The 26,184-nt window shown below is 41.4% G+C and overlaps 1 protein-coding gene across 4 annotated transcripts; it reads left to right on the top strand.

Annotated features, from left to right (window-relative positions):
• Window positions 1-1,431: 1,431 nt before the first annotated feature.
• usp48 (ubiquitin specific peptidase 48) lies at window positions 1,432-25,671 on the top strand. 4 transcript variants are annotated; one of them, XM_021570294.3, is made up of 27 exons: window positions 1,432-1,763; window positions 2,250-2,384; window positions 4,285-4,405; window positions 4,591-4,732; window positions 4,824-4,951; window positions 5,168-5,292; window positions 5,872-5,980; window positions 9,119-9,252; window positions 9,395-9,477; window positions 11,490-11,672; window positions 11,900-12,037; window positions 12,412-12,561; window positions 18,937-19,137; window positions 19,231-19,345; window positions 19,537-19,679; window positions 19,906-20,105; window positions 20,388-20,510; window positions 21,136-21,197; window positions 21,301-21,411; window positions 21,535-21,665; window positions 21,791-21,897; window positions 22,020-22,127; window positions 22,325-22,507; window positions 22,605-22,730; window positions 22,895-22,943; window positions 23,083-23,109; window positions 24,223-25,671. In XM_021570294.3, the coding sequence occupies exons 2-27, from the start codon at window positions 2,251-2,253 to the stop codon at window positions 24,243-24,245; spliced, it is 3,156 nt and encodes a 1,051-aa protein (XP_021425969.2). In that variant the 5' UTR covers window positions 1,432-1,763; window position 2,250; the 3' UTR covers window positions 24,246-25,671. The 4 variants fall into 4 exon arrangements, 2 of the variants coding, with proteins under 2 accessions (XP_021425969.2, XP_021425972.2); XR_016487885.1 differs by having other exon boundaries at window positions 1,476-1,763; window positions 11,493-11,672; window positions 21,540-21,665; XR_016487884.1 differs by having other exon boundaries at window positions 1,476-1,763; window positions 21,540-21,665.
• Window positions 25,672-26,184: the final 513 nt, after the last annotated feature.

Below are 26,184 nucleotides of genomic sequence, written 5' to 3'. Positions count from 1 at the left end.
ACGGTTCTCAAAACATCACGCCAGGGTAAGCCTACACGAAACACAGGCCTTATTTTAAGTATTTATAAAATCCCCATGGAAAAAATTAATGGTGGAAAAACAATTGGAACCATTTCTTTGTTTGACAGCTAGGTTTTATGGGTATTATGACATACTGTGGTACTCTATTATATTGATAAGATAGTCAAGTTACCACTCTAACAATGCAAATACACCGCCTCAGATGGAAGACAGGCATGAGGCAAGATCAGGTGGGATCATTCTAGCCAATGAGAGGGCAGATACACAACAGGCAATAGAGATATATAGAGGACTCATCTTTGTATCTGTGCCATTATAGTGTCTGTGATACCATGGGCAATCTCCATTTTAAAGTAGTCCATTTTCTTCTTCATTGGCTGATTGCTCCCAATTCATAGGAATCCCTACCCAGTTGACTACCTTTAAATGGTGGAAGCCCTCAATGGCAAATGTCCAAGCTGAAACTATATCCATATGAGTCCTCTATCTATCTCTATGACAACATGCACAAATCCTATAAAGTTGTTTTTTTCTAAGTTGCCAAAATGCCATGCCACTTACCTCCAATATATTATATAGGGGTATTATATATTATATAGGGGTGCTGAGTTGAAGCCACCATGCCTCCATCTTGGCACTCCCCCACGTTGTAAAAAAAACATTTTGGAAGCTATAGAAATGCTTTTATTAATTTTTACATTCGTTTGACACATTTATTCTATTACAGATACCTTAATGTATACTTTAAAATTATATTATGTGAGCAAAGCATAAAAATAAAAAATATCTAAAAACATTACTAATGTTGCTGTCCCCACTACAACAAGAACATGACTTAAATACATCTAATTTTGTCCTTAAAACATTTAACTGAATTAAATAATAAAGAAATCCATTAATTCCTATGGAATGGAGTGCCAATATGGCAGTCTCTTATTGCCCTCCATACAAAAAAATCTTCACTTCGTGGGCTTATTTTCGTGGGCAGAGTAAAACCAAATATTTATTTTATAACTAAACCAAGATTGACCACACCCTATCGTTTCCAATGGGAAGAAAGAGTCATCGTGGGTAGAACAAGCAAGGTGATGGGCAGAGCCAAGCCCGAGCTAGCGAGATCTTATTGGCGCCTTCTCGCATGTGTCTGCATATTTCCGTTAGGGAACGCCTCCTCTGTGAAGTGCGCCTGTGCAATAACTCAATAAACCTTTGCACTCCTAAACAACGCGATTTTAAAAACTTTTAAAAAGGTAAAAGTCTACTAAACTTTAATTCACTATGTTCATAACATATTCTAGTTTTGGGAACACTGTGTTGACGTTAAATGATTAATCGATGAGAACATTTGCAGAATGTCGGACAAAATCCATCTCGTTCCATCTTCTCCCACTCCCGGCAAGTGTGCGTCTCACTGTCATATTTGGTAATGAGTAGAAACGAAAAGCGGATGCTTCACATTTATACATCCGGTGAAATATCTGTCTCATTGTTCTATCTGTGGTAAAACCTCTCGCTTCGCCTCTTCCTCACTATTTTTATGGAGTCCCCCGCATTTTCTTTGAAAGTGGCTACGTAGCTGCGTCGACATCAATCGCATGTCATGCGTTAGTACTTGCGCCTAAAACTGAAGGAAATTATTTATTTAAAAACTGACGCAAGGGCGCTAAATCTAAAACAAACTGAATAAAATATGAAAATATATGCAGCTGCACAATCAGAAGTTTGTGATACACGCACGAAAGGTTCGAATGTACATTTAATTAAAAAAAATATAAAAAATATTTATATTATCCGCTAACAAGAAATGATGGGTAGCTAGCTAGCTAACGTTAGCTTTAGACCTAGCTAGCTAGCTACGCAGTTATTTGCAGTGGGGAATATCTGACAAGCTAGCTAACATTATGATTGGTAGCTAGTTAGCTACGACAATGCATCAGCTGACATGATTCTAGTGTTAGCCTATGTATGTTGGAAGAATGTTTAGATTGTGTAATTCAAGTCTTATGTCATTTGAACTGCTTGCCTGATGTGATTGACGTTGTAGCTACAGTATTTGTTAGGCCTTTTTTTCGCCGACGACTAGATACCTACATTTAGCCAACTGGCTAACGTTAGCTAGCTAACGACGTTGAGTGAATGCAGGTGTGCCAGTAGCAGCGCGAGTTAGGCCGCAGCATCCTCGGCACCTCTTTGTCAGGGTACCCATGGTAGGCTCTGTTTTCTTGCAGAATGGCGCCTCGCGTACAGCTTGAGAAAGCAGCCTGGCGCTGGGTCGAGTCGGTGAGACCAGAGGACATACAACGGGAACATATTGAGATAGCTTACCGAATCTGTGTACCGGCGTGCAAGAGGGGAGCATGCAGGTAAATGTGCAAGTTTAGCTACTTATTTTTTTCCCCTAGCTAATTTCTTCAATTCCCAATGTCTAAACGTGTCCTTTATGTCATATTCAACTGCTATAATGTTGCGAGAACATTAAGGGTGAATTGATTGTGTTTCACAACTACCTTTTGTCTGCTATTTTATTATTTTGTAGTTAACTAGTCGGTTGAATATCATGTGTATACATAGGCTACACAATGAGATTCCATCTATGGAAAGACAGGCAAAGCACTTGTCATGACATGTTTTAATTTCCTGTAGTATTTTGATATTCACATTACTGAATGGTATAGACAATTCCTTGGTAACGGAATTACGCTGATACTTATTATTTTTCTTTACTTTAAAATGTATACCAAACAAAAACCATTGATTTCAAGTTTAACAAACCATAGAACTCTATGCACAAAAGGGCTACTTGCCATGGAACAGTCAAAATCGTGTTTCATGAAATTGAATAATATTTGGACAAAAACAGTTAGAAATATGATGACCAAAGTATGAAAAATGACATTAGTAACGTTACCCTACTGGTCCCCTCCCCCATGTCAAACACTTGTATTCAGGAGGCTGGATTATTTAAGGGGTCAAGATTATTTAAGGGCATAAAGTGACCCCCTAATTCTAATTTTAATACACCAATGGTAACATGATATTCTCTTACCTAATTTAAATAAGTACCCCCTTGTAACCAACATAGGAGAAGGTGTTTGCAGAGGGGTGTGGGGTTTATATAGCTACTCTACTGGTGCCAAAATTTGACTATGGATTGTCAGCAAATATAATTAAAAGTTTACACTTCGTCTATGGCAAAGATACTTGTTTACCCTTTCATCTGTGTCTGGTGTTTGCTAGTTACTGGCTAGCTTGGTCTTCAGCTAGCACGTTCCAAACTCTGACACGGTTATCATGTCAAGTGCATCACGAGACAAATGTTGACATTATTAACCAGGTTTCCATCCAACCTTTTTACACGAGTAAAGTTGTTGTTGGATAAAAAATGTAACCGTTAATGACAGGCCTGATGGAAACAAGACAATTAAGCAAAAAATTTCGTTGTAAATGCTTTTCTGTGTAATTATTGATATAACATCATACCGAAGTAAACGTTGTCACATATTGACATGTTGTGTGGTCCACTATGACTCATCGGGAAAGCATGCAGTTTATTAGGTTAGAGATGAAATATGAACTTCACAGGGTGGTGAAAATGCAAGGCGATGAGCTTGATGCTCCTTTCCAATAAATATCAAGGGTCTTATTCTGGTGACATGATCATCGGTGCTCGGCTGCAGTTTGACAAATAAAAATAATAGTGATGCACCAATATGACATTTTTGGCCAATATGATATCCAATATTTTCCTTGCCAAAAAACCTGATACCAATATATCAAATTTTAGCAGCCCTTTGAGCATTCTAGTACAGTTAAATAGTTACCACATGGACGCAGCGGTCTAAGGCACTGCATTTCAGTGCTAGAGGCGTCACTACAGTCCCTGGTTCTAATCCAGGCTGTATCACAGATTTCAATACTAGTTGATGTCATAACTCAGGAGGATGTCTTCTCTCGAATGAGCCATTGATCATATAGCCATTGAATATATTTTTTGCAATATTCCTACCACGAGAAATATGTCATTTATCCGAGGGTCTAGCACATTTTTCCTATTTGTCTGCCTCTTTAGTCCAGGGTGTATTGCATGGTGCCGTTGCCAGAGATGATATTATAGAAAGGAGATAGGAATCCAATGAATGAATGAATGAAGGAACTTTTAACGCCCCACCCAGAAGACTCTCCCAATTGCGTTCAAGTTAATAATGTGTGAAATAAGTTGTTGTTAGGCTATTGACATCTCTCCCTCTGACTTTGCTTATACAGGAGGAATTGCAAAGGGAACCCAAATTGTCTTGTCGGTATTGGGGAACATGCCTGGTTGGGAGAGATTGACGAGAACACCTTCCACAACATTGACGATCCTAACTCGGAGCGCCGGGACAAGGTAGGCATACTTCCACAACATTCACAATGAACACATCTGCAAGGATGCCTGTTTGTGAATCCACATTACTTAGTTCCACTTCAAGTTAAAATGTCTGCCTTTTGATCTGCACTGATGTGGAAACACTGGATGAGTAAGAGACAAATTTGTTTGTACTTGTCCATCGCTTTCTTTCTCCCTCTTAGAACACGTTTGTGGGTCTGACAAACCTGGGCGCCACATGTTACGTCAACACCTTTCTGCAGGTGTGGTTCCACAACCTGGAGCTGCGTAGGACCCTGTACCTGTGTCAGAACGCCAGGGCAGAGGAGCACAACATGGACTCAGGTGTGCAAGCCCTCAGAGATCAGGCCAACTGTATAGGTGACCTCAGGTAAACCCAAATTGTAGAGCTGAAACACAATCTTCCCTTTCTCAGACTACGAGCCTCGCAGCATATGTGAACACCTGCAGTACCTGTTTGCACTGCTACAGAACAGCAACAGAAGGTACATTGACCCCTCAGGGCTGGTCAAGGCTCTGGGGTTGGACACAGGACAACAGCAGGTACAATCCAATTATCTTAAAAAAAAAAAAAAATTATATGTATTTTTTATACATGTACAGGAAAGTCTGTGTGAAGAGTTCACAATGTTTGGAAGAAGCTTATTTGTTTTGATAGTGGCTATAGGAGGAAAACAAATAATACAATTTTAAAGTTGAAACTGTGTTTTTATTTTACTCTTTCTTTCTCCTGCCCGTCTTCTTTCCTTTCGCTTTCAGGACGCTCAAGAGTTTTCCAAGCTCTTCCTCTCGCTATTGGAGGACACCTTATCCAAACAGAAGAACCCAAACCTGCATAATGTCATCCAGCAGCAGTTCTGTGGCCAGATGTCTTACGTCACTGTGTAAGCCAGGACTACATTCAGCCGTCAACTTTAATCAGACTTAAATAACATTCTAACAACCTAGTTGTAGTTTTATTTGTTAGAATTTGGAATCTTCAGGTTGCCATGAGAGATGTCCTTGTACTTTCTTGCTTTATTGCTGGGTTTTATAAAGTCAAGCGTCTGACTATTTTGTACTTTGATATCAGTGGTGGTGCCAGTCAGAAATGCAACAGAATTTAACAGTCTTTTATTAGCATCATAAAGGCAGTTGGAAAAGTGCTGTGTCAGGTTAACTGGACAGTCCATGTCAGACCGGACACTAGGGTTTTTAACTAGAGGTTCTGGCTTTGTGGCTGCAAAGGTTATCCTTTTATCCGGGCCACGCTTTTGCCATGTATGATTTTTGGATCAAGATCAAAACGTAATTGCACTACCTTGTTTTTTTTGTTGCCTTAAATCAATCCAGACTTCTACACAACACCGATACATTTCAACCCTCTGCAAAAAAATACAAAATAACAGGTGCAGACTTTGCACTGGTACGGACACTGAGTAAACCTGTCCCTGAGTGTTTCTCTGTCTGGCTTTACAACACAGGTGTAACCAGTGTGGTCGTGCTTCTCCTCTGCCGTCCCGATTCTACGAACTGGAGCTCAACATCCAGGGCCACAAGAACCTTACAGAATGTGTCACAGAGTTCCTCAAGGTAACCATGCATTATGACATCAGTTCCCCAAGGTAACAATGAAGCCATAAGACTGCTAAATAGCTAACAAAATGTCTACACATATTTTGACCCTTGGATTACATTTATTTTTGAACGGTCTCTATGCACACTCACAGGAGTGCACACTGACACTTCAACACACACACACTCCATTTGCTCACACACACATTTATACTGACTCCAGACACACAGTCACATACAATCATCATATACGCTGTTGCTACTTTGTTTATCAAATATCCTGATGCCTAGTCACCTTTCCCCTATACATATCTACCTCTATCGCTCCAGTATCCCTGCACATTGTAAATATGGTATTGGAACTGACCCTGTATATAGCTTACTCACTAGTCATGTCTTTTTATGTCTTATTTTTATTTGTGTTTTTGTTCTACCTTGTTATTTTTAGTACTACATTTATATTGATTACTGCATTGTTGGGTTTAGAACTAGCAAGAAAGGCTTTTCACTGTACTTGTGCACGTGACATTGAAACTTGAAACATTGTATAATGACATCAGTGTTCCCCAAGGTATTAATGCATGTTGACATCAGCGTTCCGCAAGTAACAATTAATTATGACATCAGAGTTATATCCCCTGGTAATAGCGGAGCTACATAAAGATGGGGCCCGGTATAGGCCAAGGGCCACCAACCAAAAATGTGTTGTTCCGTGACCCAGAAAACAGAATTGCAAAATTTCAGCTACACCATGTAGATAATGTTATGAACATGAATACAGTGCGATTCAAAACATGTCAAATTTGCCCATTATTATTTAATCAAAGTTATGATATATATACCAGTCAAAGGTTAGGACACACCTACTCATTCAAGGTTTTTTCTTAATTTGGACTATTTTCTACATTGTAGAATAGTAGTGAAGACATCAAAACTATGAAATAACACATATGGAATCATGTAGTAACCAAAAAAGTGTTAAACAAATCAAAATATATTTGAGATTCTTCAAAGTCACCACCCTTTGCCTTGATGACAGCTTTGCACAGTCTTGGCATTCTCTCAACCAGCTTCACCTGGAATGCTTTTCCAACAGTCTTGAAGGAGTTCCCACATATGCTGAGCACTTGTTGGCTGCTTATCCTTCACTCTGTGGTCCAACTCATCGCAAAGCATTTCAATTGGGTTGAGGTTGAGTGATTGTGGAGGCCAGGTCATCCGATGCAGCACTCCATCACTCTTCTTCTTGGTCAAATAGTTCTTACACAGCCTGGAGGTGTGTTTTGGGTCACTGTTGAAAAACAAATGATATTCCCACTAAGCGCAAACCAGATGGGATGGTGTATCGCTGCAGAATGCTGTGGTAGCCATGCTGGTTAAATATGCCTTGAATTCTAAATAAATCATTGACAGTGTCACCAGCAAAGCACCATCACACCATCTCCATGCTTCACGGTGGGAACCACACATGCAGAGATCATCCGTTCACCTACTCTGCGTCTCACAAAGACACGGCTGTTGGAACCAAAAATCTCAAATTTGGACTCCTCAGACCAAAGGACAGATTTCCACCGGTCTAATGTCCATTGTTTGTGTTTCTTGGCCTAAGCAAGTCTCTTCTTCTTATTGGTGCTCTTTAGTAGTGGTTTCTTTGCAGCAATTCTACCATGAAGGCCTGTCAGTCTCCTCTGAACAGTTGATGTTGAGAAATGTCTGTTACTTGAACTCTGAAGCATTTATTTGGGCTGGTAACTTGAATTAACTTATCCTCTGCAGCAGAGGTAACTCTGGGTCTTCCTTTCCTGTGGTGGTCTTCATGAGAGCCAGTTTCATCATAGCGCTAGATGGTTTTTGCGTCTGCACTTGAAGAAAGTTCTTTAAATTTTCCGAATTGACTGACCTTCAAGTATTGATGGACTCTTGTTTCTCTAGGCTTATTTGAGCTGTTCTTGTCATTAATATGGACTTGGTCTTTTACCAAATAGGGATATCTTCTGTATCCCAACCCTACCTGGTCACAAAACAACTGATTGGCTCAAATGCATTAAGAAGGAAAGAAATTGCAAAAATGTACTTTTAGGAAAGCACACCTGTTAATTGAAATGCATTCCAGGTGACTACCTCATGAAGCTGGTTGAGAGAATGTCAAGTGTGCAAAGCTGTCATCAAGGTAAAGGGTGGCTACTTTGAAGAATCTTATATATAACACTTTTTTGGGTACTACATGATTCCATATGTGTTATTTCATAGTTTTGATGTCTTCACTATTCTACAATGTAGAACATAATAATAAAAAAAAAAGTATTGAATGAGTAGGTGTCCAAACTTTGGACTGGTAGAGAGAGTCATGCGTCCTCCGAAACACGACCCTGCCAAGCCGTAATGCTTCTTGACACACAGCTCGCTTGACCCGGAAGCCAACCGCACCAATGTGTCGGAGGAAACACTGTCCAACTGGCGACCATGTCAGCGTGCATGTGCCCGGCCCGCCACAGGAGTTGCTAGAGCGAGATGGGACAAGGACATCCCGGCCGGCCAAACCTTCCCCTAACGGCGCTGGGCTGATAGTCCGCTGCCTCATAGGTATCCCGGTCGCGACACAGGCCGGGATCGAACCCGGTTCTGTAATGACGTCTGTAGCACACTGCGCCACACGGGAGGCCCCAAAAGGTATGATATTTAGCAATACATATCACAGCACATGTGCTCCGACGTTGCTGTGTTTCATCATGGTTACTTCATTTGCACGCTGGCGCCCAGAACTATTTGTGGGTTTGGTGTTCGTCCTTGCATCAGCTCAACCAACACGTTACCTTCACAGATCCAGATGAACCCCGAAACTAGCAAAATATGTTTCAACCATGTACATGGATTTTCTCTGTTAATATAAGACATTTTGCCAGCTGTATTTAGCCTACAAGCGCTGTAATTGCTCTTACCTGCTAGCCACACTAAAGATATCACAACATTTGCTAGCTAACACGGCTCTCAAAATAAGCAAGGACCTGACAACTAAGTAAAACGCTCTTCTGGCATCTCATAGAAATCTATTCAGCATGTTTCAACAGCATCTTACAGTTAAAAAAAAACAACATTTGTGAGTTGTTGATTTGAGTTGTTTAAAAAAAAATATTATCCTGTGAATTCTCTCTGCAGGAGGAGAAGTTGGATGGTGACAACCGCTACTTCTGTGAAAGCTGCCAGAGCAAACAGAACGCCGCTCGACGCATCAAACTGCACAGCCTCCCACGGGTACTCAACCTGCAGCTGATGCGTTTCGTTTTCGACAGGTCAGTATGATTCATTCATTCCATCTGTAGTCTCTAGTCTACCACTCTTCACTACCTACCCTGAGTAGTGGCCATATACTGAGGGTCAATGCAACAACTCAGTGGTGTTGCTGAATGCGGTCTTTCCTCCTCTGGTTTCCAGACAAACGGGTCACAAGAAGAAGCTCAACACCTTCATCAGTTTCCCAGAGCAGCTGGACATGGGCCCGTTTCTGGAGGAAAAAGGTATTGCCAGCCTCTCAATGGCAAAACACGCTGTCCTCAATCTATACATGTGACCAAATAATTAATGATAAAGATGGATAGCGCGTCTTCTACGCTCGGACACGCCTACCCGTGACCTATTTCCCCCTCTTTCCTCGTGACGATTTAAACCCCTCTGGCCAAAAAAGTAGTTATCGTACATTGTAACACATTCAAGAGTACAAATACAACATTTCATGACTCTACGTGCATATTTGGTGATATATAAAGACTGCCTTACTTCCTACATGTGACCAAATGTACTGTTTACATTCTTTAATTATTCTAGCTACGACCAGCTCATCACTTCTTCGAAAATTTCTCTCGATTTAGGTCATGGAGGCTAGCATTTGTTTATTTATTTGCCATGACACCCATACATACAAAAGCCAACTAGGATCAAATGGAGAAATTTGTTTTCCTGCTGGTAGATGGAGACCTTCAGCTGAATGAGAAAATAAGTTTCTTAGCTGGCTGATTTGGAATCATATTGCAGACCTTGCGATTCAAGATCAATAAATGTTGACACATTAAACCTATACAAATGAAAGGCATTACTTTGTTGTATTACAAATGATTTCCATTTGATTGATTCTCTCTTGTTTAAATGCCATTTATGGTGCAGGAGACAGACATATTTTACCTTTAAAAATGACCAGTAGATAGCAGTATTGACCTAATATGGGAAGCTGACACTCTCAGAAGGTCAGTTCAATTCACAATTGTAACCAGGAACACATTTAATTGATAAAATAGAAAGAAAACTGGAGACCGCTGCTAGAGACCACGTGTCACATGTTAATACAGTAAGAAAATACCATGACAGAGAATTGTCACTTGGCACAGTGTTATTTATAGGACACCAGCTAAACAATCAGTTATGCAGTGAGAAAGTTCTGTGAGAAAGTATTTTTGACAATGGTGTGAGGGTTGTTCCATTTGATTTAAATCACTTTTTACTGCATCCCTTTTGATTTGAATGAAACTTTCTATGCATATTTGCCCATGGTACAAATGGTCTAAAAGTAACTTAGATTTTTTAAAGACTTTTTAGACCCGTTTTGCATACCCCACCATACCTTGAGACATCCATGTCGTCATCACTGGAAAAAAATAAACGATTGACATTGTCTATTTGATGATTAAATTTTTTAAATGTATTTTTTATATTAAGTCATTTGTTTACCTTTCACATAAAGTGTTTGATGTGTAAAATCAGTTTTTGTTTTTCATTTTTGCATATGTTACTTGGATCCTATTTGACATAATCTGAAGTGTGTTGTGCCCGCTATCGGTTGAGACACAGCATGTTCTTGAATACAGGGTGGGTGTCATGTCTTGGCTGATAAATGTACTAAAATGGGAATACAATTCAAATGTTCAACTTTCAAATGGGACCACAAAGATGGTTGGAGGTCCACACTTGAATGGGAATATCATTTGTTTAAAATTACACTGTCAATCTGCCATAGGAAAACTATTGAAATCATAAAAATATAGATAATCGAATAGACATGACCATTTAGGTCTACATTCAATGGTGGGTGGAACGGCAGCCATCTTTGTGGAAGTAAAAAATGTACTTGATTTACTAGCTAAATTGCAGTGGTCTGCAATGATATTTGATATGATTTGAAATGACACCCATCCTGAATTCAAGAGTAGGCTGTGCCTCAACCGATGACGGGCACAACACAAACGCCTCAAATGTCAAATAAGCTACATATGTGAAAACGGTAAAACAGATGTTATGCATTTTTAGATGTAATTTTTATTGTAATTATGCAATATATATCAAACTCAACCATGTATCTTTTCCAGTTATGAAGACATGGATGTCTCATGGTAGTGTGGGGTCAAAAAGTGAATGAAATCAAATGTAAAGACCCATGGTGTAAAGGCTGCATGCAGACACATAATCCATGCTGTGGAAAGTTGGTTAGTCTGTGTGTGTGTGTGTTTGTTTTTTGGGCCTATTTGGGTGACGTCCCCAGAAGATGAGAAGTGTGTGTACGAGCTGAGTGCGGTCCTGATCCACCGCGGGGTCAGCGCCTACTCGGGTCACTACATCGCCCACGTGCGAGACGCCCGCACCAGCGACTGGTACAAGTTCAACGACGAGGAGATTGAGAAGATGGAAGGCAAAAAGCTACAGCTGGGCATCGAGGAGGACATCGGTGAGCCTCCCTGAGTCCCTGCTCCTCCCTCCCTTAGTCCATATATACCCCCTTCACCTCTCCTCCCTTTTCATTCCCTTCACTTCCCTGAATTGTAGCAGTATTGTTTTGAAATACATCTTGGTTAAAAATGGACAGTTGTTTAGTGGTAAAAGTCCTACCCTTTCCACTCTTGATCACTTTTTCTCTTATACGCATTCGCTGCTGTTCTTCTGGTCTTTCTCCAGCCGAGACGGTGAAGTCCCAGACCCGTAAGCCCAAGTGCAGTAAAGGATATCACTGCTCCAGAAATGCCTACATGCTGGTGTACAAATGCCAGAGAGAGGAGGACACTGACCCCATGGAGACCAACGTTGAGGTGCCAGGTGAGGATCGAACTACTGTACTGCACCTGGTGATTACTGTTGTACAATACATTATGTGCAAGGTAAGAATTGAGCTAGCTAAAGGGCTGCAGTGTGTACAGACCTTTGACATACTTGATTCAAATAGTCAACAAGTCAACACCCCAGATAAAAATAGTTAAGAATAAATGTATAGGTGGTAAAAGCTATTCTCTAGTAAGGTTATTCCCAGGTGAACTGTGTAGTTCGGCCTTCCCTGCTATTGTAAAATTGGCTAAATGTGCATGGTACACGACCTGTTGCTGCAGAGGCCTGGTTAGAATGTTGTGGTTGTATGACCTTTGAACCCAGCGATGGGAGCTGTGATGTCAGTGGGAGCCCTCTATCTGTGCCAGGCTTTCTGGGGAGACTGGTGGACCGAGACAACAGGAAGTTTGAAGAGTGGTGCCTGGAAATGGCCGACATGCGCAAGCAGAGCGTCGACAAGGGCAAGGCCAAGCACGAAGAGGTGAAGGAACTCTACGAGCTTTTACCTGCGGAAGACGGTTGGTAAAAACATTACCCCAGACATGTCACAATATTGCAATATGGAAGTAGTTATATGTTCATGATGTTTAATGCCAGTGTTTTCCACTAGCGCTGGCTGTCGGCTAAACCAACTAATTTTCAGCCCACAACTTTTTCCACTTAAATTAATTACGCTACTTTTCAATTCGCTATTCAGAAAAAAGTCAGCTGAGCCCTCTCGCAAGAATGAACGATATGCATCTTCTAGAGATCTATTGATAGGACAGGCACCTGTCAGTCACAAAGTGAGCGACACAACGGAAAGACTGCTAGCGTGACAGTCTGCTATCTGTCCCGCCTCCCGGTACCTGTTTGCAGTGTGATTTGTGTGTGCTGTGGATGGCTCCAGTCTAATTTCTTTACACTGAGGAGGGGGGAGAATGTTGCTCCTTCATCATCTCTGTGAGTGAATTTCAAGACTACAGGGTGACCATTTTAATCGCCTATGTGCCTAAAAATAAATGTCCGAACTGAAAAAGTATGAGCATGTGCGAGTTGTGATTTTATAGCCAAAAATACATATGGAATTGTTTTGAGATGGATATACCATGGATCTTTTAGCTATTTTGAATTGATTTGATAAAACATTGAATTTGTCCTTTACTACTATAGCATATCACATCTGGCCGTGATTGGGAGTCCCATAGGGCGGCGCACAATTGGCCCAGCGTCGTCCAGGTTTGGCCGGGGTAGGCAGTCATTGTAAATAAGAATTTGCTCTTAACTGACTTGCCTAGTTAAAGAGAGGCTACTTTTTTTTAATAATTAAAAAATAAACACATTCAATAACACATTCAGAAATGGTAAAAGATAAAAAATAATAATAAATAAAAAAGACAGTCCAAAAATGAATCGTAAAGAATAAGGTTTTGAAGTGTCTGTCATATTGGGGCTGCAGGGTAGCCTACTGGTTAGAGCTTTGGACTAGTAACCGAAAGGTTTCGTGTTCAAATCCTTGAGCTGACAAGGTACAAATCTGTCGTTCTGCCCCTGAACAGGCAGTTAACCCACTGTTTCTAGGCCGTCATTGAAAATAAGAATTTGTTCTTAACTGACTTGCCTGGTTAAATAAAGGTCAAATTAAAAATATATATTTTTTTTAATATCTAGGAGATATAAGAAAGCATTTTTTTTTTTTACACATTTCACCCCTTATTTTTGTAGGCACAAAATTACCTCCCTCCATACTTCCATTTATTTGTATGGGTTACTTTCAGACAAGTCCTGTGACACTTGTGGGGGTTTGTAGAGCAAATCGGAGAACACCATGGTGTTCTTGAGTCCCTCTTTTTCCATAATGGGGTCATATTAGTTTGTAGCTCAAACGGTTCGGACGCTACAAATAAAGTTGGCACATCAGCATTTCCTACTTTGTACGATTCCCATGGCACTTGTGGGGGTTCTAGAACAAAACACTACAGACATTTTCATGAGAAGACCGATTTTCGGGATGTCTCATTGTCTGAAGACACACCTCTGTTGCTCGGCTACCTTCCACCACAGATGCAGATGGTCAACGTAGGTGGATGCGTTGGATTGAGACTCAGCCCATGCTAAACACCTTATACTTAAACTGACAGATTTTAATAGGGATTTCTTTTATTTATATTATTTAAAATCCAACCGTGCGTCAATCTAAAAGACCTTCACTTGAAAAAAGGCCAATAGTACTCTTTGTCTCTTGAGAAACCGTAGCCACTTCCTCAAAATAGTCTCAATTAGTCTAACATAACTCAAGAAATCTGTAATAAATTTTGGCGGTTTTGCCGAGGAGGTCTTACATGCTTACCAGACCACTCGTGCGCATTTTGATTTTGTCCACCCACACAAGGCGCGATCAGGACACGCAGGTTGAAATATCAAAATGAACTCTGAACCAACTATATTAATTTGGGGACATTTAGCTAGCTAGCTTGCTGTTGCTAGCTAATTTGTCCTGGGATGTAAACATTGGGTTGTTATTTTAACTGAAATGCACAAGGTCCTCTATTCCGACAATTAATCCACAGATAAAAGGGTAAACTGAGTTAATTTCTAGTAATCTCTCCTCCTTCAGACTTCTTTGTCGTCTTCTTTGGACTTTGTATGGCGGTGGCAACCAACTTTAAGGTGCATTACCACTACCAACTGGACTGGAGTGTGGACCTTAGTTCATCTTTCAATCACCCACGTGGGTATATGCTTCTATAAACTAATGAGGAGGCGGGACTTGCAGTGCATTAAGCTTCACAATAGAACCAAGTTCTATTTTAATGCCCGGCTACGCAGACGCTCGTGAGCAGTGTGGGTGCCATGATTGAATAACATGTATGTGTAAATGTATTTTGCAGGGCATGCGTCTCAAGCGGTGTGGTCCGCATTTTAGTCACACACTTTTACTTGTAACTAAGATGTTTGGTGTAGTATTTCTCAAGTGAGAAAATTCACATGAAAACGAGTTCTCTCGTTGAATGACAACAAACACTTAATTGAGGAATCCCTACTGTTGATCATCGACGAACGGGTGTAGACTTCGGCTACCAAAGTGTAGTGTGCACGAACAGCCGACAAAATCCTTGCCGAAGACCAAAACAAAAAAAAGTCACACAATGTCATCATAATATATGCTCAAACCGTTTTGGATGGGAAGCATGCGGACGCCTTAAGTGGTAACAAATGAGTACAAATCCACTTAGCCTTATTGTTTTCTGGCACATTCTTTTATTTTCTGTTGCGTTTCATATAGCAGCCATGTTTGATTTATTTTTCAAGATAATGTGGGCAGACTTTAGTCTCGAAGACAGATTTAATGTTTTTACTTCGAAAACAGTCCAGATCATCTAGGCCTAGACGATTTCCGAAACGACTAACATTACACCGAATTCATACATTTTCAGTAATTTAAATTGGGGCTGGGCGATATGACGATATATATCGTGTGACGATAGAAAAACGTCTATCGTTTCATATTATGCTCTATAGTTTATTTAGTTGTCGCAAATCACTCTTTACGGCAATGTCTTTTCGTCAATTGGAGGACGTTTTGCGTGCGGTGTGGAAGGACATTTGCAACACAAACAAACATGGAGGAGAATGAACGTGACACGGAGCTCGTACCTAAAAGAGGGGCTACTTCGGTCACATGGACGTGGTTTGGGTATGAAAAGTCTGACACGGACCAAAAAAACGTCCTCTGCAAAATATGCCGCAGGCCGGTCCTGACAACAGGCTCAAACACCACTAACCTCTTTTACCACCTACGCAAGGAACATGTGAAACAGTACAGAGAGTCTACAGATGAGACCCAAAAAAGTACAGTCGAGTGCTCAAAACAAACCCATGACTCAGACGTTGCAAGAAGCTTTTTCCGGCGCACACCATATGGCAAAGAATCACCCCCCCCCCCCCCCCCATTTAAAATAATATTTATGTTAGGCTTATTTGTCTTTTCAACTATAGTTGGTGTTTTCTATTTACCTTTTTAGATTGTTTACATTAATATTTAATACTTTTGTTACATGCTTAATTGAACATTTGCACAAAGGTTCTAAATAAACACGTTTTTTATTTGTTGAGTATAATTTAAAATGTAATAAGAAATAGGCCTTTACGTGGTCATTTTAGATAAACTATTTATTAATTGAATTTACTGAATGTGCGGTATTGTGATATGTACAGTTATCGGGATATGAAATTACTTCTATTGGGATAGGAGATTTTGACCATATCGCCCAGCCCTAATTTAAATTGTAAAGTCATGACTCTCTAAACACAATACTACAACAAATGTTTCCAATCTGGAAGATAAATTTGATCAAGTATTTGATAATTTTGTTTTGTATTTCGGGTTGGAATCAAGGCATTTGAATGTTCTGGAGGCCATCTAAATTTGTGCAAACATTTTCGTACCCAGGGGGGCAAGCTACCCGGGTACACTTGCGAGATCTTACACTTGCAGTGTACTTTCGAATCCCCCATGGGGTGCAGAAAAACTAGTTGAAATGTGGACTCGCATTTATTGCTGTATTGTGTTGAGGAGAAAAGTGCAATCATCACATTGAAAATGAAGATTAGGGGCTCAATTCAATCTAACCCACATTGCGGTATTTACGCAGACGCTCTTTTTCCAATGTTCAAATTAACTCACAAATTAGTCTTGGGTACTGTATTAAAAACCTACAACTACTACAAGGGCGACCCCTCTCACAGGTATTTTTTCACTTTTAGAAGTGTGTCGGCTTGGACTAAAATACTGTAAATAAAGGCTCAAAAGTAAGGAATTCTGTCCCATGTGAGATTAGAACACACAACCATTGAATTATGAGCCAACTGTTTTAGCAGACAACGCCACCAACCAGTCAATACGAGTTGGCTCTGTGCAGGCCGTGTAGTTCTTCCACACCGATCTCGACAAACCATTTCTGTATGGATCTCGCTTTGTGCACGGGGTCATTGTCATGCTGAAACAGGAAAAGGCCTTCCTCAAACTGTTGTCACAGTTGGAAGCACAGAATGTCATTTTATGCTGTAACGTTAAGAGTTCCCTTCACTGGAACTAAGGGGCCTAGAAAAACAGCCCCAGACCATTATTCCTCCTCCACCAAACTTTAAAGTTGGCACAATGCATTGGGGCAGGTATCATTCTCCTGGCATCTGCCAAACACAGATTCGTCTTTCGGACTGCCAGATGGTGAAGCGTGATTCATCACCCAAGAGAATGTGTTTCCACTGCTCCAGAGTCCAATGGCAACGAGATTTACACCACTCCAGCTGAAGCTTGGCATTGTGCATGGTCATTTTAGGCTTGTGTGCTGCTCGGCCACGGAAACCCATTTCACGAAGCTCCCGACGAACAGTTCTTGTGCTGACGTTGCTTCCAGAGGCAGTTTGGAACTCGGTAGTAAGTGTTGCAACCGAGGACAGACTATTTTTACGCGCTTCAGCACTCAGTGGTTCTGTTCTATGAGCTTGCATGGTCTACCACGTCACGGCTCTGCCGTTGTTGCTCTTAGACGTTTCCACCGTTTTTAACGGTTTGAGCTACAGACATGTGGTTTGCTTAATAGTAAAGGTGTAACCACGGACACGAAGCCATGCGTTTGTTTCTGTGGCAGAGGCTGTGTGGTACAGCTACGCCTAATCAGACTTGCCTGTGCTAATGGTTCTCACGGGTGAAGTAAAATTATACAAATGACTTTGCTTGTGATGCGCGCCCCTCAAATGATACTGTAACAGCCTGAGCGAACTGGACACGAAACAACGATCCAGATGTAAAACGTGCCTGTAATTCAATGTATTATCTTTCCTGTGCTGGTGCTCCCAAGTCAAAATTCCATGTGCATTCCACAGGTCATGTTTTATAAGTGAGTGTTAAACAAATTTATCACGATTAGGAAAGGTTTGTTCTCGGCACACAAGTTGGGGGAAGCTACTCTGAAAATATAGTTTACCAATTACTTTACACTGTAACAAGTTAAGCTACCGTGAAGCTACCCCTTAAGAAACATATAGTTTACTTAATAAAGTTACTTTTAAAAAGTAGTTTACTATATCCAAACTGCTTCGGATTTTTTTTGAAATCAGACTACACATTGCAAGGACAGGGTTCATATGTTTACAGAATGTAAAATTGTTTCAAGTGAGAATTCGGTAGGTCTGATGAAAAAAATAAAGGAAATTCTTGCCTACTTCGCCCATCTTTTGTTTTAGCAGAAAAGTAGTGTAGTTCCAGTAGTTAGCTACATGGCAAAAAAACGTATTTAACTACTGAAAACACTACCTAGATTTGACTTTAGTTCAACTAACACCAAGCTACTGCAACATGTAATTAAATGACTAGTTGTACTACATGTAGTTCACTACTCCAGCACTCCACTGTAGTAGGCTTGTCAATATGAATGCTAGTTTTAATTTAAATTACATGTTTTGCATGTTATCTAGTAGCCAGCATGTTGCTGGTTTGTTCACTATTGAAGGTTTACTTTTGTAAATCACTTTCCCTAAAATAAATAAGCTCAGTGATGTTGGTAAACAGTTTATAGCAATAAGGCACCTCGGGGGTTTGTGATATATGGCCAATATACCACGGCTAAGGGCTGTGTCCTGCCTAAGAATAGCCCTTAGCCATGGTATATTAGCCATATACCACACTTCCTCTGGCCTTATTGCTTAAGTAACATCTGCTAAATATGTTGTGCATGTGACCAAATTTTAATTTGATGTCAAACTGGAACGCAAAATGCGTTGAGAAGTTACTGGTCCGGTCGGGCCAGTGAATGACGAAATCCACCAGCCTAACATGTTTTTACTAGCCCTGGGCCTGCGGCCCGTTGTTAATGTCGGACCCTGCATGTTGCTGGGTTTTTTTCTTCCAGGCCAAGAGTATGAGTTTGTGCCTCTGGAGTGGCTGAAGAAATGGCTGGATGACTCGACGGTCACCAAAGAAATCGACAACGGCAACTTCCTGTGTTCTCACGGTAAACTGCACCCCGACAAGGTGGGGGAGGCCAAGAGGATCTCCGTCAAAGCTGCAGAGCTTCTCTTCGACAAATATGGAGGAGGACCCAGGCTAGATGGTAAGAGCCATTGCAATGGCTGACGTGCAGTGGATATTCTCAGCTCCTCTCTGCAACCTCTGACCTCTTCTGTGTGTGAACCTGTGTGTCCAGGCTCAACTCTCTGTGAGGAATGTGTGGGGCAGAGATGCAGGGTGCTGCGGCTAAAGAACCAGCTGGCCGAGGATTACAAAGAAGTCACCAACCTTGTCAAGTGCCCGCCCAAAAGGTAACCGCTGACTCTCTGATTCATGACAACATTTTGTGTCCGTAAAACAGTTGGTCAAAATAACCATATCTTTGTAAGTAAGTGGAATGCACTTATTTAAAAAAAAAAAATAGTAATACAGTTTTAATACTGCATTTAGTAATTGTATCCTGTGCAAGTGTGTGTTCTTACGTCTCACCCCTGTCCGACAGTGATGAGGGGTACTGGGCGGGCAAGACGTCTCTGCGGAGCTGGAGACAGTTGGCCTTGGAGCAGCTGGAGGAGGATGAGGAGGAGACCAAACACAGCAACGGCAAAACCAACGGAGAGGGACCAGAGATCACTGCTACTAAAGGTACACAAACCAGCAGAGATCACAAATCGTACAACTTGGAAAACGACCAGTTATCACGATGACTGAAGGTGGAGTAGAGAACTCCACTATTATTATTATTATTAGAGTCAGGTGAGAAATAACATGCATTCCCCTCTTTGTGCAGAGATCATGAGGATTATTTCTGTCTGATTCTTGTCTTTATCAAAGCATTGCTCACTGTTTGACTATTTCTGTCTGTTTCCAGAGTACGGCCAAGAGAACCTGGACGGAGACGAGGAGGAAATGAAGACCTTCAACGAGGACATCCTCTGTCGGCATGGCGGTCTGAGTATCCTGGAGAGCGAGCGGCGGCTGGTGACTGAGGAGGTGTGGTCCAAACTGAGGGTGTACTTCCCCAAAGCCCCCCAGTTCACCCAGCTACAGGAGCCCTGTCAGCAGTGCCTGGTAAGAAGGGACTGACGGACGGATGTGGTGGGAGGGATTAGAGATACTGTAAAACAAAAATGTCTCTCCCTACTTGTCTTCTAGCCTTGTGAAGAAAAAAAAAGAGCATTGTCACTAACTGTAAGTTTGCTGGTTAGAGCCGTCTAGGCGGAAATTCAGATGTGCCCTTGAGCAAGGCACTTAACCCTAATTACTCCTCTAAGTCACTCTGGATAACAGTGTCTGCTAAATGACTAAAATGTCAATGTGTTAACTGTGTGATACCCCTGTGTTTTCTTGTAGAGGCTGGAGCGAGAGGGGAAAGAGAATGAGGCTCTGAACAGGATGATGGCGTCAGAACAGAAGAGCTCCTTACTCAACCTCTTCCAGGAGAAGAACAGGCCCACACTCACCAAGTGGCCACAGGTAATAACAGTAAAATAATGCATGGCTAATAACAGGTAATAACTGCTAGTACACTGGTAATAAAATGGCTAACGACTGCTAGGACGCTGGTAATAAAATGGCTAACGACTGCTGGGACGCTGGTAATAAAATGGCTAACGACTGCTGGGACGCTGGTAATAAAATGGCTAACGACTGCTGGGACGCTGGTAATAAAATGGCTAACGACTGCTGGGACGCTGGTAATAAAATGGCTAACGACTGCTGGGACGCTGGTAATAAAATGGCTAACGACTGCTGGGACGCTGGTAATAAAATGGCTAACGACTGCTGGGACGCTGGTAATAAAATGGCTAACGACTGCTGGGACGCTGGTAATAAAATGGCTAACGACTGCTGGGACGCTGGTAACAAAATGGCTAACGACTGCTGGGACGCTGGTAATAAAATGGCTAACGACTGCTGGGACGCTGGTAGTAAAATGGCTAACGACTGCTGGGACGCTGGTAACAAAATGGCTAACGACTGCTGGGACGCTGGTAGTAAAACGGTTAACAATTCCTTCCTTCAATTCTTAGAGTAATATACTATTGGATAAACTGAATATATGTTGTTGACATACTGATCAACCCCATCTTTGTTTTAGGAGACAGATATTCTCTACATAGTTCCTCTGTTCTTTGTAGACGAGTGGAGAAGGTTCATCAGGTAAGTCCTTTCCAAATCCAACAGTTTGGATGGTGAAGCAGTCCAAAAAAAGTCAAAGATGGCATGAATGTCTCTGACTCTGTCTTTCTGTGTCTGTCTATAGGAGGCCCACTAAGACCACCCCAGTGTCAAGCGTAGGGAACAGTTTGCTCCTATGTCCACATAGAGGCTTCATGTTCACCTTCGACTCCATGTTAAAGGGAGACGCCCAACAGTGAGTGACTTCACTGACCTCTGACCTCTCTTGACTCAAGTTGTTGTGTTTTATACAGCACTTCTCTGGTCTTTATCATCCATCCCTCCTGGTCTCATGTTGTGTGGTGTTCCCTCTGCACAGTATAGCTCTTCTCTGGCCCGACGAATGGGAGGTGATCAGCAGACACTTCCTGGTTGATCAGCCAATCTCCATCTGCCGGATCAGCGGGGCCACACCCAACGGCTCCAGTGTGGAGTACACCACCCAGCCTGGTGAGATTTGAGCCCACATGATTTCCCCTTGACGGCGTGACTGTTGGTGATTTGATTCTTTGAGATCTGCAGAGGAACTGTTTGACGGTGTTGTGTGAGAGTTGACTGTGTATGTGTGTGTCCAGAGTTGTGTAGGGACTGCAGAGAAGGCTTCATTTTCCAGCAGCAGAGAGACATGAGAGAGTATGCACAAGCCACAGTCTACGTACGCAAGGTCATAGACGACAAGAGGGTGAGTCTCTTTCTCGCTCTCCCTTCTCCCTCTTTCTCTCTGTAGTAAATGGTTCTTGTCAGTGTAATATGTAAATGGTATGAATCTCCAGAGAAGAATACAACTCGTGTCTTCCTCTGTAGTTGAAGGATGCAGCTCCTGAGATGAACGTGAGCGGGTCGGAGGCAGAGGATGAGAGGGAGGAGCCTGTTGCTAAGGTGGATGGAGAGCGAGACCCTGATTTCAGCCAGGTATGATACAAACCGCTCGCCTCAGTTACACTTTTTATGGCTCATAAGTCTCTTAAGAATCGAATGTTTGAGTAGTTTTGTGGAAACTCTAAGCTATTTACCAATAATGTAAAAGTGAGAAGCCCTTTAGAGGATGATTGACATGGAATATTACCCAATGTTGCCCTTGCTTCCTGGTCACATGACCCTCTGTCCAGTCAGAGGACGGGGCAAAGCGTCAGAAGCTGAGTGACGGCACCGTCAGTGCTGCTTCAAGTCCCACCCCCATGGCCAGTGGTGGCAAATCGGGGATCAGGAGGAGCACGAGGCACAGGAAGCTCCGGGGAGAGAAAGCACTCATCGTCTCAGCCAATCAGACGCTCAAGGAGTTGAAAATACAGGCGAGGGATTCATAATATATCCTCCTTGCCTTTGCACCACTCGGAATCTATTCATTCCTGATCCTAACTCTGGTGTGTTGTAATGGTCCTCCCTCAGATCATGCACGCCTTCTCCGTGGCCCCGTTTGATCAGAACCTGTCGATCGACGGCCGGTGTCTTACGGATGATTCTGCCACCCTCGGCAGCCTAGGAGTCATCCCAGAGAGCGTCATCTGTCTGAAGGTATGAACACTTCCCATTTTAGATTGTTGACTTTTTGTTGAACGATGCGCCCGGCGTTGGACAGATGGGTATCTAATAGGAAAGTGAACACGTCGTCACGTGATTACTGGAGACGATCAGCGAATGCAGTTGCTCATTCCTGAATCTGTGTCTTTTTCTTTCAGGCTGATGAACCCATAGCAGATTTTGCAGCAATGGATGATGTTTATCAGGGTATGTTTATTTTCGTCTCTTTCCATAATTAGTTTTTCTCCCTTTTGTTCTTTCGTACACCCAGAAATTCCTTTTTCGCATTTGCCTATGAATAGAAAGATCCTGTTTTCAAACAACTGTTTCTGTGCTCTCTTCTCAGTGTGTATGCCTGAAGAAGGATTCAAAGGTAAGGATATTTTCTGATCACTATTATGCTTAGACAGTGGTCGTGACTGAGTACCCATACTTGCGTCCTAGTCCGTTTGAGTTGTATGTGGCTTTTCGAGAGTACTTTAAATGCCCGGATGTCATACTAATTTTGGCTTTGACAACAGCTGATAATCAGGTATGGGGGTGCGCTACCGAAATTCACCAATAACCCGAAACCGTAATCGCGCACAACGCATTCTCAGTATGCGAAAATAGAACGTTTTAGTATGTACATTGTTGAAAATAGTGTTTTAAATGCCTGGATGTTATTCTCATGTCGGCGTTTCACCTAGTAGAATTTGATGCACACTTTTCCACGATTCATTGGAAGAGGTGGGCTGCGGGTGATAGGCGGCTTATCATAGGCCCTAAGTTCATTTCAAGTAGCCAAACAACACAACTAGGCTACTTAGCAGTCATTCTTATCTTGTTCCCAATGATCAGGGCTTTAGTTTACGATGTTGCTGTCCAGTGGTTCTGAATTTGCGATTCAACAGAACCCACATTTTTTTCCTTCTGTGCTATATATGTGCTATTTTATTTCATATAATGTGTGTGTGTGTGTGTATATGTTACAGCACTTTGGTTTCACTAATAAATATGTTGAAATGGAACCAAATGATCTGTTTCTGTCTTCAATCCTTTTTACAATCGGATAGATTGGCTATATGGGCTACGGTATAGGTCAAATGTGATAATCCTTCTCAGGCTGGTTATAGGTAGACTATTACACCTTATTCTATTCAGAGTTTGGAGAAATTAATCTAATTGGAAATTGGCTATTATCAGGCTGGTTAATGCGATACATATCTGTTGAATTTTGAAAAATCCACCTGCACTCGGCCCCGCCCCACCTGCTCAGCCAGTCAGGAGCCGCTACTGCGTTGCGGCCGTGGCATACTTTTTACTAAACGGTATGTGCTAAATAGTATGCGACGATGAGTACATAGTATGTGGTACGCTGGTATGGGTATTCAGACATGGCCAATGTTTACATGCTTGACCTGCAGTATGTGGAGCTATGTTAAATTTGACCAGATTTATTGATTGTATGTCAGTGTTGGTAAAACATGCGTATGTATCCATTTAGGGACTGGGCTTCTTGGCCACTGAAGAGAACACAAGTCGCTGCCCTCGAAGCGGACTGAAGCTGGACAACAAGAATAAAATGCTTGAAATAGTGTCCATGAATGGGGGAAAAAGTGCTTTAATTGTTTTCTTTTTTAAACTGTGACTATGTTGCAAACCCTTTCTTTATCACAAAAGTAGCGGCTGGCTTTTAATATTTAAAGACGTGTATGCATTCTCTGGGACTATGTGGTCACGCTCTCTTTGCCCGGACTGTGAGTAGAAACGGGTCATTAGTTGAGTGGCATCTTCCAATATGGAGCCCAAACTTCTCTCTTCTGTCTGCTTCCGTAGGCTTCTGAGAGGATAGGCCCAGTCGTAGAAGGTGCCCATTTTATTTCGATTGTAGGACAAAATTTTCCTTGAATTTTACAAGAGAAATTATTTTGTTCAATGGAAGCTTGTGGTCATATTTAAAGAATGCATAATACATATTTAAAGAATGCAAATGTTAAATATTGAAAATTGTAACTGTTTGGTGGTTAAACAACCTCAACAAAGTTAACAAAATACTCCCTTGTGACATTTAGGAGAAGAAAATATGTATATTTCTTAAATGAGTTAAAAAAACATAGGAAATTTAGATTAGATTGTGCTGCAGTCAGAAACAGATGCAGGCCTTGGTGTGAGCTGTTCTTTTCTCTATTTCATATGGGCAATAAAGTTATGTTTTCTTCTAATTTGAATGTACAGATTCTCACACATTGTTTTGGACTTGTTTGTGCACTGTAGGAAAATACAATGGGCGGTTTCCCCGACACAGATTAAGCCTAATCCTTTGTCCTGGAAACCGACCCTCTGACCACTGATATTGGATTAAGTAAGTATATACTCACATTTTGTAATTCATTCTCTAATATACACAGTAAACCAAGTCTGGATGTATTGTACTGCAACTACAAGAGTGGATGGTTGGTGTTTGTAGTTTTAGTACTACTATTTGCATAATTTTCTTTTGCAATTGAAGAAAATTATTTCGCTCTAATTTAAATTTCTCATAAGTGAATAAACATTGAGCACAGTTGAGTTCTCCCTAAGCACTGATCTTGAAGTATTTGTTGCCAAAGAGGGTAAACTGATCCCAGATCGGTGTCTTTTTAATGTAATGATTTAACGAAATGCCTTTTGGAGAATGTGCAGTTTGTAGCTCAAGTAGTGGGTGTGTCAACAGAAGTGTATGGAAAGCTGATATAATGGCATTAAATGTGGAGAATGATAGGCTACATTTGCATCTGTTGGCAACCAAGTAGGCTATTAATTGGTATGCCATAGCAGGTTACTGTACCCTACCATTTGATACAATAAACATATTGAATTGACGGTATCACTGGAGCCATTGCAAGTCAATTTGTGCCACTTGTGTAGCCTACCTGGAGCTGGCAAACGGATTTAATAAATAGCCTATAACTCAGTATGTTGTTGTAACCTTATTTGTTATTATGCAATTATGAATGGCCATATTTAGTTATCAATTGGGATCATGGTCACAGCTCTATTGCAAATGTATCATTCTCCACACTCAATGTCAGTTTCATTGTGGACTTTTCCCTGAAATTAGATGTTGGCCTTTCAGGGGCTATAGGCTAACATTACCTGTGTCTAGCTCAGCAAACCATGGCAAACTTGAATTGCAATTATAAACCCAGATTTTAGTCACCGTTCTCTTATTTAATATCATTCATGTTTAGAGGGAATGTTTTCCCATTTGTGGACCCAAACACAACGCACACATCAATGCCCTTTTTTCTGTCTTTTTTTTCTTTTTCTGCGTGATAAGTTTGGATGCTGTTCACATGGGAAACATCCCAGGCTAAATGTTTGTGTAATTTTGAGAGTCCATCTATCAGTACTTGCATTGCATGTAAAATCTGTGGTTCAGGATTCTTAGCTTGAGCTGAATAGGTCATATGTATATATGTATTAC

The sequence above is a fragment of the Oncorhynchus mykiss genome, chromosome 17 (genome assembly GCF_057628025.1).
Source record: "Oncorhynchus mykiss isolate SJ-2025 chromosome 17, ASM5762802v1, whole genome shotgun sequence".
Taxonomy (NCBI): Eukaryota; Metazoa; Chordata; class Actinopteri; order Salmoniformes; family Salmonidae; genus Oncorhynchus; species Oncorhynchus mykiss.
Note: the sequence above shows the minus strand (reverse complement) of the source record. Positions and strands in the feature narration are given on the sequence as shown.